Consider the following 17,096-nt stretch of genomic DNA (forward strand, 5'->3'; position numbering starts at 1 on the left):
TATACCAATCTTTGGTGTTAGTGTCATGATGAGTTAGTTACCACAAAAATGTCACCCAAAGGTCAACAACAAGAGATCTAACTACAAGATTTCATAATCACCTCATCTTCTTCGCCTTCTATAAGATCTTGTCCATTACCTACACTGCTACACATACTTGACTCTCCTACCACATTGATTGGCATTGCTACATTGAATAAAGAGAAATATTAGAAAATTATTAAAATTTATTATTTTTAGTTAATAATATTTAAAAGTATAGATTATAATTTAAAAATATATTATTGGATTGTTAAAAAAAATATTAGATTAATAACTAAAAATACTTAAAAAAATAATAAATTCTGTTGGTAATTTAAGATATGCATTTTTTATTTTTTATATTAGATTGATAATGGTATTTTTTTGGATTATAGATTACTAAGGTGTTAATTCTAAAGGAAAGTATGAGGAGCCAATGGAATATTTGTACAATGTGTATAATGGAGGTTTATGGAGTATTAGAGATATAATCATTAGTGTTACCTTTTTTCATCAGTTAAAACTTTTGGAATGAGTGGTATCATAATATAGTATTAGAGCGCTAGATTCAAAAGGTCAATAGTTCGATTTTTGATGAACCCAAAATTAGTTTAATTTTTTGGGAAGATGTTTATTATTCTTAGTACTCGGATGATTATTCTAAATAGTATGGGAGATGTTCATTTTATAACTCAATACACATTGTACAAATAATCCGTTATGTCTCTAGCGGGATCCTAATTTTAAATATAACACTATTTAATTTAGGTTTAGAATACAGAAATTGAACTTTCTAATTTTTGAGAGGTATAAAAATCAAATTATCAAACTCTCTGATTTTAAAAAGTATAAAAATCAAACCCTCTTTTTGCTCAAATCAAATTTTCTGATTTCCATTTCAAAAAAAAAATCAGAATAATTTCTATACCTTCTATAATTTTAAAAATACTAAAAATCATAATAAAATATATCAACCATCTCATGTCTACTAAAAAAAAATTTAGCCTCAATATATACTTTCAATAAAGAGAGATAGATGGTCCTTATCCTTATTATTATTATTAGGACAACAAATCAGAGAGGAAAGATGGCTTAGTTGTAACCTTGTAGGTGGGTCGTAACTTCATTTTACGCAAATGTATTTTTTTTAAAGGTGGATTTTTTTTCAACTTTGGGCATGTTTAAGATTTTTAGTTTTTTACGTAAACAATCAATTATTTCAGTGTCAATATCATAAATGATTTATTAAATATTCAATCACAAATACTTCTTTAAAAACAAACCGGTTTTTGTCTCGTTCAAATTATTGAAGTTCAGGTATTATCCATAGTTCAAACTTCAAAGACCTTAATTGTTAGCAAGGTGTTATTATCAGATCCTTCGCCGTTCGAAATTGTTGGAAGCATGATAAGCGAGACACGTGGACTACAGTCCCACTCAAATATGTTTATCAGAATAAAATATATTGAATAATTTTTAATTAATTAACATTTACATTTTTTATTTAAAAAAATTAATTACTTAATATTATTCGCTAATCACCAATCACATGCTACCAATTTACAAAAGAGAAGATAGAAGAATTAAAGGAGTGCGAAGTGTGAGAAGTGAGAACCCCGATTTATCCATCCCCAATAAATGAAACGTAAACACATTCCAAAATTAAATATCTGATTATTCTGTGTAGCCAGAAGAGAAGAGAAGAGTGCGGTTTGTCTTTGTGGCGCACACTGTTTATTCTCTCTGCTATTGCGCTCTCTCTCTCTCCACTCTCTGGCTAGCTACTACTTCTTCTTCTTCTTCTTCTTCTACCTACCCAAACCCTAGTTTACTGAAATTGAGCTTCATGATTCGGTAGACAAAGAAAATAAACTAAAGGAAGAGGTATTGGTTTATCACTATTAATAATAGCAATAGTGATAATAATAATAATTATTCTTGTTGTTATTATTATTATGTACGGTAACAGAGTGGCGGACGGTGCGGGCGTTGATCGCAGGAAGCGAATCAACGACGTTCTCGACAAGCACTTGCACCGATCCTCACCCTCCACTTCAACCTCCGCCTCTACTAGGCCCATCAAAGCCCAAATCCAGGCCCAAATCCAAGCCAACAACTCCGACGCCACACTCGAGGAATCGGAAACCGACACCGGGGGATCGGACGTTAGCGCCTCCGACGACGGGGAAGACACCTCGTGGATCGCGTGGTTCTGCAGCCTCAGAGGGAACGAGTTCTTTTGCGAGGTCGATGATGATTACATTCAGGACGATTTTAACCTTTGTGGTTTGAGCAGCCAAGTTCCTTATTACGATTATGCCCTTGACTTGATTCTTGACGTTGACTCCTCCCACGGTAACTAACTGTAACTCGCGCCTTCTCTTCTGATGTTGAATCATATTTTGCATTTGGTTTGTTTGATTCATACTTAAATGTATAGGAGACATCTTTACAGAAGAACAAAATGAGTTGATTGAATCCGCCGCAGAGATGCTTTATGGTCTCATTCATGCCCGCTACATTTTAACAGGCAGAGGAATGGCTGCCATGGTATGATTCTTATTTCTTGTTCTAATTTATCTTGAGCTTCACCATGAGATATCCAACTGTTTTAACTGTGAAAGATGCATTGACTATCCAGTTAGTTTAAATCTTTTTGTGGTTATAAATGGTAGCTTACTCTTAGCTGGAATTGAAGTTAGTAATGGTAATTGATCAAGTTCATTGGATTATGTTCTGTTATGTCATGTGCAGCTGGACAAGTACAAGAATTATGACTTTGGTAGGTGTCCAAGAGTTTACTGCTCAGGGCAACCGTGCCTTCCGGTGGGTCAGTCCGACATCCCTAGGTCGAGCACTGTAAAGATATATTGCCCCAGGTGTGAAGACATTTACTACCCGCGATCCAAGTATCAAGGTAGTATCCTTTTGTAGTTTCAAGTCTTGTGTTGGTGTTGAGCTCCTAGTTGCCAAGCTCTGTTTTTTATCTCCCACGCATGTGTCTGTTGATTCATATTTTGGCTTTTAGGAATTTCCAATTCCACATGTTTTTAAATTTACTTTATGTTCTTCTTTATTAACCAACAAGAAAGAAGGCATAAAGAGATGATAACCAATGCATGAATGAAGTTAGATGACAATAAAAGCAGCAAAACCTTTCCGTACCTGGTGTGAACAATTATAAGGAATTTTAGAAACACTTATGTCTATCAATGAATGTATTAAAGTGTGAATTCCAAACGTCTAACACCTCATAGGGTTTCAAGTTCATGATCTCATTTTCAGGCATGAAATTAGCACCAATGCAATGCACCAATATCTCAATGTGCTGTTTGATATTATGCTTCCTATATACAAAGATACTTGGTATAACATACCACTGGATCATACAGGGGACGGGGTTTTAATCCATGGATATTTTCTTTTTTAACTTTGGAATGATTGCATGTTATTTCATATTTCATTATTTTGCACATATTTTTTGGTTCAATTATACGATGAACACTATAACCTGTACCCGAAGTTCCTTAACTGCATCTCTAGATATCGACGGAGCTTATTTTGGAACTACATTTCCTAACCTCTTCCTGATGACTTATGGTCATCTGAAGCCACAAAAGCCATCACAGAGCTATGTTCCAAGAGTTTTTGGTTTTAAAGTTCACAAGCCATGATGAAGAATTGAAGATGGATGAAATTTCAAAGCTTGCAAACAAAAGTACGAGACGCCACATGCCTTGTTTTGCTTGCTGCCTCTGTTGTACTCCTCCTAGATTTCCAAATTAATACAATCTACATCACACTGTATTATTTATTTAGGAACATGTTGTAAAGTATAAGCAGGCATGATTCGCAAGGCAATTAGTGTTCAATTTTGCTGTCAGCTTTGAATTCAGCGAGCTTTTGCAGACATTTTAATAGGTTATTTGGTTAGGTACGAAAATGCAACTATAATGGCATTACTTTTGTTTATTATAATTCCTTTATGGACTATGTACACACTAGAAAGGAAGTGGTGGAATTCCTTGTAGTTCATTATTAAGAATTGAATATGGGTTTTCCTTTATTGACTGTACAAGAAGGATGGGTTTCCTTTTCTGGTGACTAGACGAAGGCATGTGTTGTAGCCATGGGCGAGGGAGTTTGAGATAAGAGGGGAAAAATGTTATTGCCACACTTTTGGACAGGAACAGTTAATATGATAAGAGAGTATAATTATATTGAGTAAAGTACCGATCCAGTTCCTTTTTTTTTCTCCGAATGACAACGTGTCTTCTGATAAAATAAACAATCTACTTCAGTTTCCGTCTTTGATCTCTGCCAGACAATGCGATTTTTCTGTTAGTACTACTATCATCTGATAATAGACGTTGCTGACATGTTATGTTAACAAGCTGAGTTAGATGTCAAGTGCCAACATAAAATGAATAGAGACTTATTTGTTCTTAAATATAAATTGGTCAAGAATTTGTTGTTTGTCTATATTCATTCAAATAAAATGATGTTGTTTTAACATCAAATTGGTCAAGAGATTTATTTATATATTTGGTTACAATTCAGTTATATATTTAGGTACAATTCATTTAATCCTGTATTTGCTATTTCATCTTTATTGGTTTTATACGAGAAAAAAAAGTATAAATGCAAAGGTGTCCAAAATATTATGAAATATTGAATATCTAAACTTGTCTAAAGAAATTGGAGAAGAACTGAGAATGGTGAAATGGTGGTTACAGCTGGCTTCATAAGTGGTGTTGTATTATATTACCTCTTCCTGAAAATTTCTTAGAGGTTAAGGGTTGTGTGTGTGTGTGTGTAGTGCAAGCTGAATCGTTATATCAGTGTTAAGAGATGTACTTTATTGTTCCATATTGCATAGTTTGGTTTATGTGTTGAGTTGAGAAAAGAACAAGGTAATAAGGACATGGAGAACTGAAAGATGGGTATGCTGTGTCCTATATTAGGGCATTTGAGAGACATGGAAGATAGATGAAACCGATAGGGACAGCAAGGAGCAGCAAATGTTGGATAAGAACTAAGTAAAGGCCACCTACTGCAGTGCTATTACAGACTGGAGGCTTAGCTACTTTTGAGTTTTGAGTTTTATACCGCCTATGACAATAATTATACAACAAAAAGAAGACAATCAAATAGCTAATTAGGTACTTTGCAAAGTTGGATTTTCGTCCTTGCTAAGCTGGAGATATTGGGGTATATGGCACTTGGCACAATTGAATCACCTTGTGTTCTAGAAGATTCTTATCGTCAATTACTTTGAAGACTGATTTGCAAGTATTTTTGTCCAAAGATCATACACGCATGCATTTATAATTGAGAAACAAAAATGGGGCATATATTGACCCTATTTGAATTAGAAATTACAAATGTGAATAAATTATTTTTATTTATAAAAATATAGAATATTGATTCATAAATGAATAGAATTAGTTTCACACTTGCAAAAAAATGTTTTCAACAAAGATATTCATACGTTAATTTTATTTATAGATAAATTTTAGTATTTTAAAATTTTATGGATAAAATCAGTAATTTATTTATTTTTTGTAAATACAAAATTAATTTGTTTGATTATACAGTTTCTAATTACTTTTTAAAATTTCAGTGAGGGGGTTAATAACAATTTTGGCCATGTACTTTTATTTTTTACTAAGAAATACGTATTGCAAAGCATGAGTAAAAGAAATCAGAAACAAAGTTAACAATAATTGAAAAAAATGATCTTAATTTACTATGTATCACTGAAATTGTAATTATGATAACAATTCGATAAGCGATAACAAAAAATGGAATCGATAATGCGACAAGAAAAAGAGTGCCATTAAAAAACCAAAAAACTTCCCCGTAATAAAAGGACCAAATGCGGAAAAAATAGGAGTGAGAGAAATAAGGAGAGAGAACGAGAGATAATATTAATAATTAAAAATAAAATTAAAAAAATTAGAAAAAGAAAAGAAATGGTGGTAGCAATAGCATAGCTATAGGAACAGCATGGTGATGGTGCTTGTAAATCGCGATTGTGTTATCATCACCGTCCCCGAACAACAGCAAAGTGAAGCTGAAAACCCTAGCTAGCTCGGAGGAAAAATAGAACCGGTAACCGCTTCGGCATGATTCAGTGAGAGAGAAACCGGATCGAACCAAATCGGAGGGAGAAAGAGAGATAGAGAGAGAGAGACAGAGAGAAAGATAGTTATGTACAGAGAGAGAGAGCGAGAGCGAGGTACCAATACCAAATCGGAGGTTGATCGGAAGCGAATCAACGACGTCCTCGACAAGCAGCTGGAGCGATCGTCGCCGTCAACGTCGACGTCGAGGCCAATCAACGGCAAGGACAGGCCCTCCTCTCTCTTATCCGGCAAGTCCTCCTCCGCACGCGATCACGCCCTCAGGGACTCTCGCTCCACCGCCTCCGCCACTATCTCCAAGAACTCTAACGCTTCCGATGGTACTTTTCCTCTTTTTCTCTAATCTCTTCGAATATTTCTTCTATTAATTTGCTTTACGGATTTTATTGTCATTATTCTGCCAATATTATGTGAAATTGTGGGAAGCTCATCTTATGTAGTAGTAATAGCTTCAGTCCGGAGTTATTCGATGTTAAATACAAAGCTAGGAAGGATATGTGTATTTTTCGTGTTTTCGAAACGTGAAGGAGTGTAAAGGTTTAGGTCTTTTGCGGTTAGGGATGTAACTTTGCTTTTTTGGTTATGTGCATTGGCTGCAGAGGAATCTGAGACTGACAGCGAGGAGTCTGATGTTAGTGGTTCTGATGGAGATGACACGTCGTGGATCTCGTGGTTCTGCAATTTGAGAGGGAACGAGTTCTTCTGCGAGGTGGATGATGATTACATCCAGGATGACTTCAACCTTTGTGGATTGAGCAGTCAAGTGCCTTACTATGATTACGCTCTTGATTTGATTTTGGATGTTGAATCCTCTCATGGTAAGCTTATGTTATGTTTATTCGACATTGCGACTCATGATTATTGCCAGTGCTTATCCATTTCTGTGGTGTGTAATACTTAATTGATTGTTATGTATGTTAAGAGTCTGAATTCAATCGGTTGTGTGTGCAGGTGACATGTTTACAGAGGAACAAAATGAATTAATTGAATCAGCAGCAGAGATGCTATATGGTCTGATTCATGCCAGGTATATCTTGACAGGCAAAGGATTGGCCTCCATGGTAAGATTTTTCTGCCAACCTAGTTAATACCATTGTATTGCTTTAGATTCCAGAAGATTGGCATTGTTAATGTACTTGGGATTTTTCCAGCTGGACAAGTACAAGAACTATGATTTTGGTAGATGTCCAAGAGTGTACTGCTCTGGGCAGCCCTGCCTTCCGGTTGGTCAGTCAGATGTTCCAAGGTCCAGTACCGTGAAAATATACTGCCCAAGGTGTGAAGACATTTATTATCCGCGGTCCAAGTATCAAGGCAGTATCCTTTTTAATTATATATTGTTGATTTTTGTGCCATTTTGTGGATTGCACAAGCATTTCTCTCAGAAATTTTATTTTAATATCACGCATATATCACTGCTTGCTTGTTTAGAGATTCATTTTTTCCCCATATTCAAGTAAATTAGTTATTAGGGTAACTTTTGGTTTTTGGTAATTCTCCTCTTACATTGTATGCATTATCTGTTAATGTTTTCCGCAATCTTGAAAAACCAAATTTACTTGTGATTGTGGATCAAATGCATTTTAAGCAGTTTTTACAGCTATAAGAAGGTTCCATCCCTTATCAAGGTTTCTGAAAAGAAATCTTTTACTTGGATGCATTGCTAATGTGCACTAACTACCTGGTCTGTAATGGCGCATGGCAGTAATATTTAGATAGTGAATGACTTAATTTGCCTTGTCTGGATTCATATAATCGAGATCTTTTGACAAGTGATATCTGATATCTGGAGAAGTGTCTGTGTCTTATCCAAAAACTAATTCGGGTTCTTGTCAAGTAAAATTTCTGCTGCAATTTTACTTTCAGCCGTTTGTTGGTTGTACAAATTCGATTGCCTTCTATATTTGCTTTGCTTCCATTTTATGTAGCCATCTTTTTATTAAATGTTGATGAGTATGAATCTTGGGATGTATGAATTGTGTCTTGCAGTATAATTATTTCGGTTTGAATTTTTATTGGCACACTGCATTCTCCCGTATGCTTTATATTCCACATTTTCCTTAAGTTTGTTCCAGACATTGATGGAGCTTATTTTGGAACTACATTTCCTCACCTCTTCCTGATGACTTACGGACAACTGAAGCCACAGAAACCATCACAGAGCTATGTTCCAAGAGTCTTTGGCTTCAAGCTTCACAAGCCATGAAGCTTAAATTTGAAGCTTCCAACGAAAGTAAGAGCCTGCCCAAGTCTTATTTATAATTCTTTCAGTCCCCTTGCAACATGCAGCTAATAGTATGCTTTTTCCAAAATGAGTACAATCTAGACCCGCTTATTTTATCTGTTTTAGGAGCGTATTGTAAAGAAAATTGCAGACCTGTCATGCAAAATGTTAGTTTCACTTTCAGCTTGGAGTTCAGTTCTGTGAGCTTCAAGTTCAATGAGCAAGTGGTTAGGTGCTTAAGTGTTCTGTTAATTGCTTATCAAAGTTGTATTCTTGCGATTAGTCCCACTTCATGTTGTTTATCATCATCTCAGATTACTGATCCCCTGCTATTTTATATTGTTTTATTCCATTTACTCCCTTCAATTTATGCATCGTTCGAGTTTGTTGATTTATCCTTCGTCAAATTGAATCACATTTTAATCTGTTTTTACATTTTATAATTCAATTTCTACGATGTTATGGCCTTCTAGCAGTCAAACATCACTAATGATTGTATGAAATTTGAATAAGATGTTTCCCCTTGTCCATTAGTCTGTATGTGATCTCTGAAATTTTGACTATTTTCTATTCTCGTTTGACATTTGGAAGTTGGAACCACTTTTGAATCGCATTATATATGTATGCCGAATCTTTTTATATGAGCGAATACTAGGGTTTGTTTAGTCTGTATTTTTTCTTTTAGTATTGTTTTAAAAATTTTGTAAAAAAAATTATAAAATTGTTTTTTCTTTTCACTTTTTATTTTCCCTTTTTTTTTCTTTACAAAATCTGTAGATCTTAACTTTTTACATCCAATCAAATCAAAGAGTGACATAGTAGACATAGTACTACTACCCCAGATCAAATGTATGTCAATATAAAATAATTTTATATGGTCATCTAATGACGAATATATAAAAGAACAAAATGGTCTTCTAAAAAAAGCGAATTTGATTTTGGGATCTATTACACTTTGTTTAGATATGAGAAAGAAAATAGAAGGAAAAAAATAATAAAAAGAAAAATAAAGTTATTTGTTATTTGGATAAAAAAATAAATAAAAAATAGAAAAATTTTCTTATTTAGACGTAAAGAAAAATAAAAAAATTATAATAGTATAAAATTATATTAATATTTTTATAATGAAATAAAGTATAAATATTTTTATTTATATTTTATTATATTTTATAAATATTATAAAATATTATAATTTTATATATTTAATTTGAATTATTTATCTAATACATATAATGTTTAAATATGAATTTCTATTATAATAATATATTAAAACTAAATTTATATTAATAATTTTAATAATAATATAACTAAGGGTAGTATTGAAAATATAAAAAATATAATATTTTTTTCTTGTTTTCTTGCTTGTGATAGAAAAAAAAATTTTAGTGGAATCCACATAAAAAATTTCTTTTCTTTCTATTTTCTTTGATAACCAAACAAAAAAAATATTTTTCATTCATTTTTTTCCACTCATTTTCTCTCGAACCAAACATAGTATTAATTTTCTCCCGTTCTCTTCTTAAAAGACAACGCCACCTTCTCTCCAAAGGCCGAATATAACAAATTAACAATGAATTAACATTTGTAATTATACCATTATTTGTTCTTCATGAGTTTTTATCTCATGATGGAAGAGAAAATTTTGGATGAATCCCACACTAATTTATTCTTTTCTTTTTAATTTTTTATAGTCTTCAAATAATGAAAATTTTGATTTTTCGTCTTTTTTTATTTATTCTTTTTTCTCATATTCCTTTGAACCAAAGGATATATTAATGTATCAAAATTAAAATTATTTTTTATATTATAAAAAATTGGTCATATTGTAAAGTGCTACTGAGTACTGAACATGATACTATTGTAAAGTGCTAATATTTAAACCAATGAAAGGAAAGTCTAGCTCTTGCTACCCAATATCCATCATTAATCTATAATGCCTATAATTTAATATCTGATTTTTACCTAATTTATTTTTTATGATAAATTTTAAATATTTAATAATTATTTATTTTTATATTTTTAATAATTATTTATTTTTATACTTTTTAAATTAAATATTAATTTTTAATTTTTTTTATAAATTAGGCAAATACTTTTAGTCACCCGGCGCAATCACCTTAATCAATTTTAATGGCTAAAATTTTAATTAAAAAGAAAAAGTTCTAATCAATACGAAGCAAATTGAATTGGATTGACATGCAACGACGAAAGAACCACAAAAAGAAATAAAACTATGTAGCAATGCTGCTCCAATAACAAGAAACAGTTCCGTGCAATTGGACAGAGTGAAATGTCAATCAGATATAACATGATTCAGTTCAAACAATCCGGTTCTCTAAACATAAACTAATAATTTCGTAAAGCTATTGCCCAAAAGCTTGCACAAACCAAAATGCTTAACTCTCAGTTTGTTCCCTCAACCTCCGGATAGTACTCCGCACAGTGACGGCACTAGCGGTGCTGCCAGAATAGAGCAAAACAAAGTGAGCATGTTTGAGAACAAAAAGATATCAATTTGAGTAGAAAGAAAGAAGGAAGAATGGAACATTACTTCAATGTGTAGGCACCGCCTGCTTTCACTTTTCCACAATCCTTGCATCCCCATATTCCTACAGCCTTCCTCTTCACAGCATACTGCAACCGCCAACACAGTTAAAGAAATTATCAAATCATAAATCATTTAATATTCTAAAGACTCCTTTGCTGTGTTTCGCTCTTACATACCTTGCCACAAAATTCACAGAAGAACTTGCTGTGCTGACTAACCTCCATCTTCTTAATCTGCTTCCGCAGACTAGCACCATATCTGGTACCTGTCACATTAAAAATCCAATAAATTCAAAATTGCGAACTCAAAAGAAATAATGCATATACACTTATTGACTATCATTTTAAACCTACCATCACTTATGCGTATACTAAGAGAGCGCATTTAGGTTTTTAAGTGAAAGCGTCATTACGGAACGTACCATATTTTCCGACGATGCCTGCCTTCTTCGTTCTCTTAGTCTGCAATTAGGGGATGATTATGTAAATTAATAAGCTTCATGATCGAAAAGAAAAGCGACGAGGCATTGGATTCGGGAAAGGGAGAAGAGAGAGAATACCATGTCTTCTGGATCGAAGGCGCTGTGTCAAACAAAAGTGAGAGAGCCGCACCCAAACGAAAGTGGAGTACATAACTTGCGCGCCGTTACGGAAACCCTAAAATTCCTCTCTCATGCCATGGATTTTTCTTGTAATAATGAATAATTCATGGTAGAGGTATAACTGCAATTCCGTTGTAGTCTAGGTGGTTAGGATACTCGGCTCTCACCCGAGAGACCCGGGTTCAAGTCCCGGCAACGGAAACACTTTTTGCATTTTAAACCTTCTGTTACATTAATGTTAAATGCAAAAGGAAAATATTAGTAATCTAAGTCAATACCGATTAATTTTCTTCTTTTTCACAAAAAAGATTAATTTCCTAGCATTTCTTATTATTAAATAATTTTGTTAAATAGGTTTAGCGTATCATAAATGTTTCTGAGCAGGATTGTCATATCTCGCTGGAAATTCTGGAATTTATGAGTATCCAAGTGGTTAGAAGGTGAATCTAGAGAGTAGACTATGGTAGATTTCTAGGCTTCCTAATCTGGAATTAAAGACAAATTCCTTGGCTTTCCATAGACAATCCAGTGGTCTAAATCCCAGACTTTTTGCATGGTTATTAATAAAGTATGAAGCAGGCTTTTTTATAATGGTAAGAAAGTATGCTATCTAATTAAATCTGTTGCTAGAACACTGCTTGTTCCACACAGTCTTCAAAAACAAGTATATTATGAACCCTCCTTTTATGGGCATGGAGAATAATTCTGGAAGAAAAGTGACTGAAAAGGGACTATAAAATGGTCTGTGAAAGATGGTAAATCTAATTCTTGATTGGGTATCCTGTTTCACTTTGCCGATGACCCTCTATGGTCCACTTTGCACTGTTCATTTCATTTATAAAATACATCTTATCCTTGAAAGGAAAAAAAAAAGTTATCACTAAACAGTTGACACCATAAGACACAAGAAGCTATATAAGCAGAGCATAAGAAAGTACATTAGCTAGTTTGCTATCATTGTATACCAAAAGCCATAAGAAGCTATATAAGCAGCCATGAGAAACTATGTACCCAAAATACGGCCACAGGAGTCTATGTATCCAGAAGATCAGCCATAAGAAGCTATGTACTCAAGAACAGCCATGTGAAGCTGTGTATCAAGCAAGAAATAGGCAAACAAGAGAGGGATTGAAACCATGTCTCAAAGTAGATTTGGTTTCTTAATAGCTACTTTTTCAATTATGTGTCTGAACTTTTCTTGCTCAATGATCTGCTCCAGAATTTTATCTTCCAATTCAGCGGATGAAAAGAGTTGACGATTTTGAGCCCCACCTTCGGAATGAAAGAACACGAACTCTGACAACTGGTCCTTCACAGCTTGTCGACCACATTTTTTCTCGTCCGTTGTCCCCTTAGTGATCAAATGGTAAGTAAACACGAGCTTCTTTTGGCCGAGCCTATAAGCACGGCTTATTGCTTGCTTCTCAACCGAGGGATTCCACACAACATCAAGCAAAACAACCCTCGAGGCACCTACCAAACTGATACCTTCGTAACAAGCCTTGGTTGATGCTAGCATTACCCTTACTTTGCTGTTCGGATCATTGAAAGTGTGGATTGAAGCCTGTCGAAGCTTTGCTTCTTGTTTTCCATGCATTTGTAACACCTCTCTTCCTTCGGTCCAACTAAAATGTTGCTTCAGCTGGCTCAGTAGAAGCTTCAAAGGTTCAATGAATTGACTAAAAATCAAAACTTTTTCATTGAAAATTCCACTGATCCTGATAAGTTCCATTAAGAACTTTGTTTTGGCACTTTCGTTGGGGTTCAATCTACACTTTTGTATCTTCTCCTTGTCTTCAGCTATTTCGCAAAGAGAAGGATGAAACGCTGCTACAGACTCTTCGTATTCTAATTTAAGCACATTATCAAATCTCTTCTTAATATCTTGAAGCAATTTCTCCTGCAACTGGGTTGGCTTCAATATGACTACCAACTGCCTCAGCCCTGGGAGACTGTCTTGCAGTATGGTTCCCTTGTATACATGAACAAAAGGTTGGATCATTTCTCGGATCTCTTTCAATATCTTTAATTTTCTACTGGAATCAGTAACCTTTCCATATGAATTGACAAGATATTGCCATCTCCCTCTATGTTCATCTCTTGGATTCAAATCAGCAAATTTAGGCCTTGCCAAGCACAGTGTGGTGTATAGCTCCCTAAAGTTGTTTTGAAAGGGAGTTCCGGAAAGGATGATGCGTCTCTTTGTTTCAATTTCAGAGACGGATTTCCATACAGCAGATGTCTTATTGCGGGGAGTGTGCCCTTCGTCAAGAACTAGCAAACTAGGCTGTTCAAGAAGGAACTTCCTCAGGACCTTGTCCCGGGAGCCCTGCCGGGTAAGTAGCTCGAACAATTTGTAGCTAATTCCCAAGATGCTTTTGCCAAGCTTCCAGGAATAGAACTTAGCTGTACGACAATTCCGCTTTGCTGCCTGAGTCGAAGCATTACGACCAAATTTATTGATAAGATTACGAGCTGTTTCATTCTCGTTGCCAGAGTATTCAGAGTTGTTCACATTGTGAAAGGGAATGTCAACCTTCCATAGTTTGAACTCCTCTTCCCATGTAAGGAGCATGCTTTTAGGAGCAATAATCATTGGTGAGCATGCTGGATATAACTTCATGTAAGCCTGGATAAATACAATAGCAAGACGGGTTTTCCCCGTGCCAGGAGCATGAGATACAACGCATCCATTTCCAGTGTTTTCTTCTTTAAGCTGATCAAGAAAAATTCCACCAGCTAAATGACTCCAGAGAAATTCAAAAGCTTCGCATTGATGAGGATACATAGTCTTCTTCACTCCAGGAATCATATCCCATACTGTCCCCTTGTGATTACCAAGGTTATAATCATCACTCCAAGAAGTTCGATCATGAAGCTCATCCAAGACAGACCGGTCAACATCATCCCCATAATAATAATAATCTCTCCTGTCAGATTTTTCCCATGGACTTTCAACCTGCATACGCCAAGGTAACGTATCAACGCACAAATAATTAGTTGAAAATGGCACGTAAAGAGTAGAATGACAAATAATTTCTATATACTCACTCACTCATACATGGATAGATAATCAGTTAACTGCATAACTTTAGAGCCACCTTAATATCCAAAGTCATTTGCATGGCAATACAATCAATAACCACATACTCTATTTAAGTGATATACCATGTAAAGAATATAACATGCAAGATGTATGTAATCCCTAGAGCTAAAGAAGAAACTTACTAGATAGGATGTAGCCCAAAATAATTTAATATATTGTGAAACAAGCAATATAAATGCTCAAATTTATCTGAGAAATGCTAAGCTTTAACTTATTAATCACAAGCATAGAAATCAGTTGCAACCAATCCACAAGCAGGCTCTATTCTAATATGTATATTAGATCAAAGGCAAATGACTTACAAAAGGAGGAACCCAATTCTTGATCTCCAGTGCCACATGCAAGCAATATTTACAGATAAGCCCAATTTCCTCATCAAGAACAAGATTGTGTTCCCCTTTTCGACAGCGAAAAAGAGGGGGTGTGTTAGCATCACCTTCCACCGGAAATTGATCACGATCCGAATTAGCATTATTTTCACCCTGCTGATGAGAAAACATAATTTACCTTCACTATAATCATATAGCATAGAATGTGACTGCTGTAAATTGTAATAGTGGAAGGAAACAACCAACCTGAGGAGCAGAAGCAGAGTCTTGTTGGATAACATGAAGACCAAGCTCCATCTCAGACCAGATCGTATCTATTTCTTTCTCATCTTGGGATTTCTCCGCTGGCGGTTCCTTAGTTAAAAAAGTAAACTTGAAAGGAAAATCCACACATGAATTTCCCCCCTCAATGCATGACTTGCTAGACAATTTACCCTTCTCTTGGGCAACACAATCCTGAAACTCCCCACCAAGCCCTTTTAGATCTTGATCTTCTCTCTTCCTTGTAAATTCAAAAGCAGATCCCTTTTCCCTCTTGGAACCTCTGCATTTGAATTCATTAGAACCCTGCTCCTCTTCAAAAGGATCAGAGCTGAAGCCACGCTCCATCTCAGCCCAAATAGCATCCAGCACTTCCTGCTCAGTCGATTTCTCCGGTGGCGCGTGCTTCTCACTGTTGAAAGGGGACCTTGTTGGCACGTCCATGGTCACCACAGTTGCACCTGATTCTTCTTCCACAGACTCCAGCAAAGGCACCTCTCCCTTGCCAAACATCATATCCCTTAACATGCTAGCCACATCAACACGCTTCCGCTTTTGCTTCTTCCCTTCGAAATTGGCCACATTGTTCATACATGCATCTCTCTCTACGCTGTAGTCGTCGTCATCATCATCATCCTCCTCCTCCAAATCAGTTTCTTCTGATTCATAAAGAGACTCGTCGTCATCGTCGTCGTTGTCGTCATCGTCGTCGTCGTCGTCCTCCTCCTCCTCCTCCTCCTCCTCCTCCTCCACATGTTCTTCTTCATCATCTTCACCTTGCTTCCCAGGTTGTTGCCCTTCTTCCTTTTCTTGTTCTTGTTCTTGTTCTTCATCATCATCATCATCAGCAAGACAAATTGGTTGACTAAAAGTCCCAAAAAGGAGGTGCTTCTTGCTCTTCGGGAAATGGGAACGAGTCCTGTGTGCAACACTCTTACCATCGGGGATGGGACCCTGGTCAATCAAAATGTCAACCCCAAATTTTCTTCTTTTCCTCGTTATATCTTCTCTGTTCTCGCCCTCCTTCACATTCTCGCCGTCTCTGTTACCGCTGCCTTCTGCGCTGCCGCGTTCAGGTTGAGGTTTCGGGGGAGTTTCCCCTTTAACGACGACTTCGTCATCGTCGGAGCTACTCAGGCTCATGGTGGTTGTGGCGGTCTTTCTTGAACGAGTTCTGGAGGCAACAGGAACAGTGTTGGAATGCATGGTTGCAAAAGAGAAAAAGAAATGTGCTTTGTTGAGAGTATGGCAGGAAGCGAGTACGAGAATTTTGCCCCTTTATGCTAAGATCAACCTGAAAAGATTGCTTTATTTCTTTCAGATAACCAGTGGCGTTTCTTAAAAAAAGAGGAAAAACAGAAAGTATATATTAGTGAGGAGCAAGAAGAGAGTAATGAGTAATGTGAGTAACAGTGAGAGCAACAGGATGGGAGAGTGAATGGTGAATGCTGAATGGTGAAATAGAAAGACCAATCAACGAAAAGCGCCCTGCTCCGCTCTTTTACAACTTCACCAACAGCAGTCAAGCACCAACAACACACCATTCAATTTTCCTTTATCCTTTAATTTGTAGAGTAATGCTCGGTCACTAACAAATATTATTTTTTTGTCTTATAGTTATATTTAAAAAAATTGTGTACCTACAAAAATATATAATTTATATCAAAATTATTATTTGTACATTAAAATCAGCCACTAAAATTAATTACTAATGTATTTGTGTATAAATATGTATGTAATTTAATTTATTTTCAATGTGTATTTATATTTTAACATGTCTTTTATATTGGTGGTTGACTTTGATGGCTGATTTTGATATACACCTAGTATGGTCTAATTTATATATATATATATATATAT

The 17,096-nt window shown here is 35.3% G+C and overlaps 4 protein-coding genes and 1 non-coding gene across 11 annotated transcripts; 3 read left to right on the top strand and 2 right to left on the bottom strand.

Annotated features, from left to right (window-relative positions):
* The first annotated feature begins 1,613 nt into the window (after window positions 1–1,613).
* On the top strand, window positions 1,614–4,250 carry LOC107487523 (putative casein kinase II subunit beta-4). Of its 5 annotated transcripts, none has more exons than XM_016108180.3 (4): window positions 1,614–2,376; window positions 2,477–2,571; window positions 2,776–2,938; window positions 3,565–4,250. In XM_016108180.3, exons 1-4 carry the CDS (start codon window positions 1,977–1,979, stop codon window positions 3,693–3,695), a joined length of 789 nt encoding a protein of 262 aa, XP_015963666.1. In that variant the 5' UTR covers window positions 1,614–1,976; the 3' UTR covers window positions 3,696–4,250. The 5 variants fall into 5 exon arrangements, with proteins under 5 accessions (XP_015963666.1, XP_015963667.1, XP_015963664.1 ...); XM_016108181.3 differs by having other exon boundaries at window positions 1,616–2,376; window positions 2,462–2,571; window positions 3,545–3,675; XM_016108178.3 differs by having other exon boundaries at window positions 1,618–2,376; window positions 2,462–2,571.
* A 1,660-nt stretch (window positions 4,251–5,910) lies between these two features.
* LOC107487525 (casein kinase II subunit beta-1) lies at window positions 5,911–8,761 on the top strand. 2 transcript variants are annotated; one of them, XM_052261423.1, is made up of 6 exons: window positions 5,911–6,487; window positions 6,767–6,985; window positions 7,119–7,228; window positions 7,319–7,484; window positions 8,243–8,400; window positions 8,518–8,761. In XM_052261423.1, the coding sequence occupies exons 1-5, from the start codon at window positions 6,235–6,237 to the stop codon at window positions 8,371–8,373; spliced, it is 879 nt and encodes a 292-aa protein (XP_052117383.1). In that variant the 5' UTR covers window positions 5,911–6,234; the 3' UTR covers window positions 8,374–8,400; window positions 8,518–8,761. The 2 variants fall into 2 exon arrangements, with proteins under 2 accessions (XP_052117383.1, XP_015963668.1); XM_016108182.3 differs by having other exon boundaries at window positions 5,912–6,487; window positions 8,243–8,761.
* A 1,883-nt stretch (window positions 8,762–10,644) lies between these two features.
* Window positions 10,645–11,400, bottom strand: LOC107487349 (60S ribosomal protein L37a; the record flags this gene model as incomplete). The annotated part of the gene is given in 4 exon segments (XM_016107963.3): window positions 10,645–10,851; window positions 10,943–11,025; window positions 11,116–11,204; window positions 11,361–11,400. Coding segments are annotated over 4 exon segments (276 nt in total), but the record flags the coding sequence as incomplete, so codon positions are not given.
* Window positions 11,401–11,668: 268 nt separating this feature from the next.
* Window positions 11,669–11,741, top strand: TRNAE-CUC (transfer RNA glutamic acid (anticodon CUC)). The gene has a single exon. It is a non-coding gene; the product is annotated as a tRNA-Glu (tRNA).
* A 533-nt stretch (window positions 11,742–12,274) lies between these two features.
* Window positions 12,275–16,671, bottom strand: LOC107487320 (SNF2 domain-containing protein CLASSY 3-like). 2 transcript variants are annotated; one of them, XM_052261413.1, is made up of 3 exons: window positions 15,222–16,671; window positions 14,949–15,128; window positions 12,275–14,499 (listed from the first exon to the last, which is right to left on the bottom strand). In XM_052261413.1, exons 1-3 carry the CDS (start codon window positions 16,440–16,442, stop codon window positions 12,682–12,684), a joined length of 3,219 nt encoding a protein of 1,072 aa, XP_052117373.1. In that variant the 5' UTR covers window positions 16,443–16,671; the 3' UTR covers window positions 12,275–12,681. The 2 variants fall into 2 exon arrangements, with proteins under 2 accessions (XP_052117373.1, XP_052117372.1); XM_052261412.1 differs by having other exon boundaries at window positions 14,949–15,131.
* Between the last annotated feature and the right edge of the window lie 425 nt (window positions 16,672–17,096).

Source organism: Arachis duranensis, chromosome 5 (assembly GCF_000817695.3).
Source record: "Arachis duranensis cultivar V14167 chromosome 5, aradu.V14167.gnm2.J7QH, whole genome shotgun sequence".
Lineage (NCBI taxonomy): Eukaryota > Viridiplantae > Streptophyta > Magnoliopsida > Fabales > Fabaceae > Arachis > Arachis duranensis.

Bases quoted from the DNA above. Each gene is read 5' to 3' on its own strand.
- LOC107487523 (XM_016108177.3), top strand. From the start codon at position 1,977: ATGTACGGTAACAGAGTGGCGGACGGTGCGGGCGTTGATCGCAGGAAG. The intron at 2,377-2,461 runs GTAACTAACTGT...TTAAATGTATAG, and splicing joins TGACGTTGACTCCTCCCACG to GAGACATCTTTACAGAAGAA. The intron at 2,942-3,564 runs GTATCCTTTTGT...CTGCATCTCTAG, and splicing joins GCGATCCAAGTATCAAGGTA to ATATCGACGGAGCTTATTTT.
- LOC107487525 (XM_052261423.1), top strand. From the start codon at position 6,235: ATGTACAGAGAGAGAGAGCGAGAGCGAGGTACCAATACCAAATCGGAG. The intron at 6,986-7,118 runs GTAAGCTTATGT...TTGTGTGTGCAG, and splicing joins GGATGTTGAATCCTCTCATG to GTGACATGTTTACAGAGGAA. The intron at 7,485-8,242 runs GTATCCTTTTTA...AGTTTGTTCCAG, and splicing joins GCGGTCCAAGTATCAAGGCA to ACATTGATGGAGCTTATTTT.
- LOC107487320 (XM_052261412.1), bottom strand. From the start codon at position 16,442: ATGCATTCCAACACTGTTCCTGTTGCCTCCAGAACTCGTTCAAGAAAG. The intron at 15,132-15,221 runs GTTGGTTGTTTC...TTTTCTCATCAG, and splicing joins ACTCTGCTTCTGCTCCTCAG to CAGGGTGAAAATAATGCTAA. The intron at 14,500-14,948 runs GTAAGTCATTTG...TGGCGTATGCAG, and splicing joins AGAATTGGGTTCCTCCTTTT to GTTGAAAGTCCATGGGAAAA.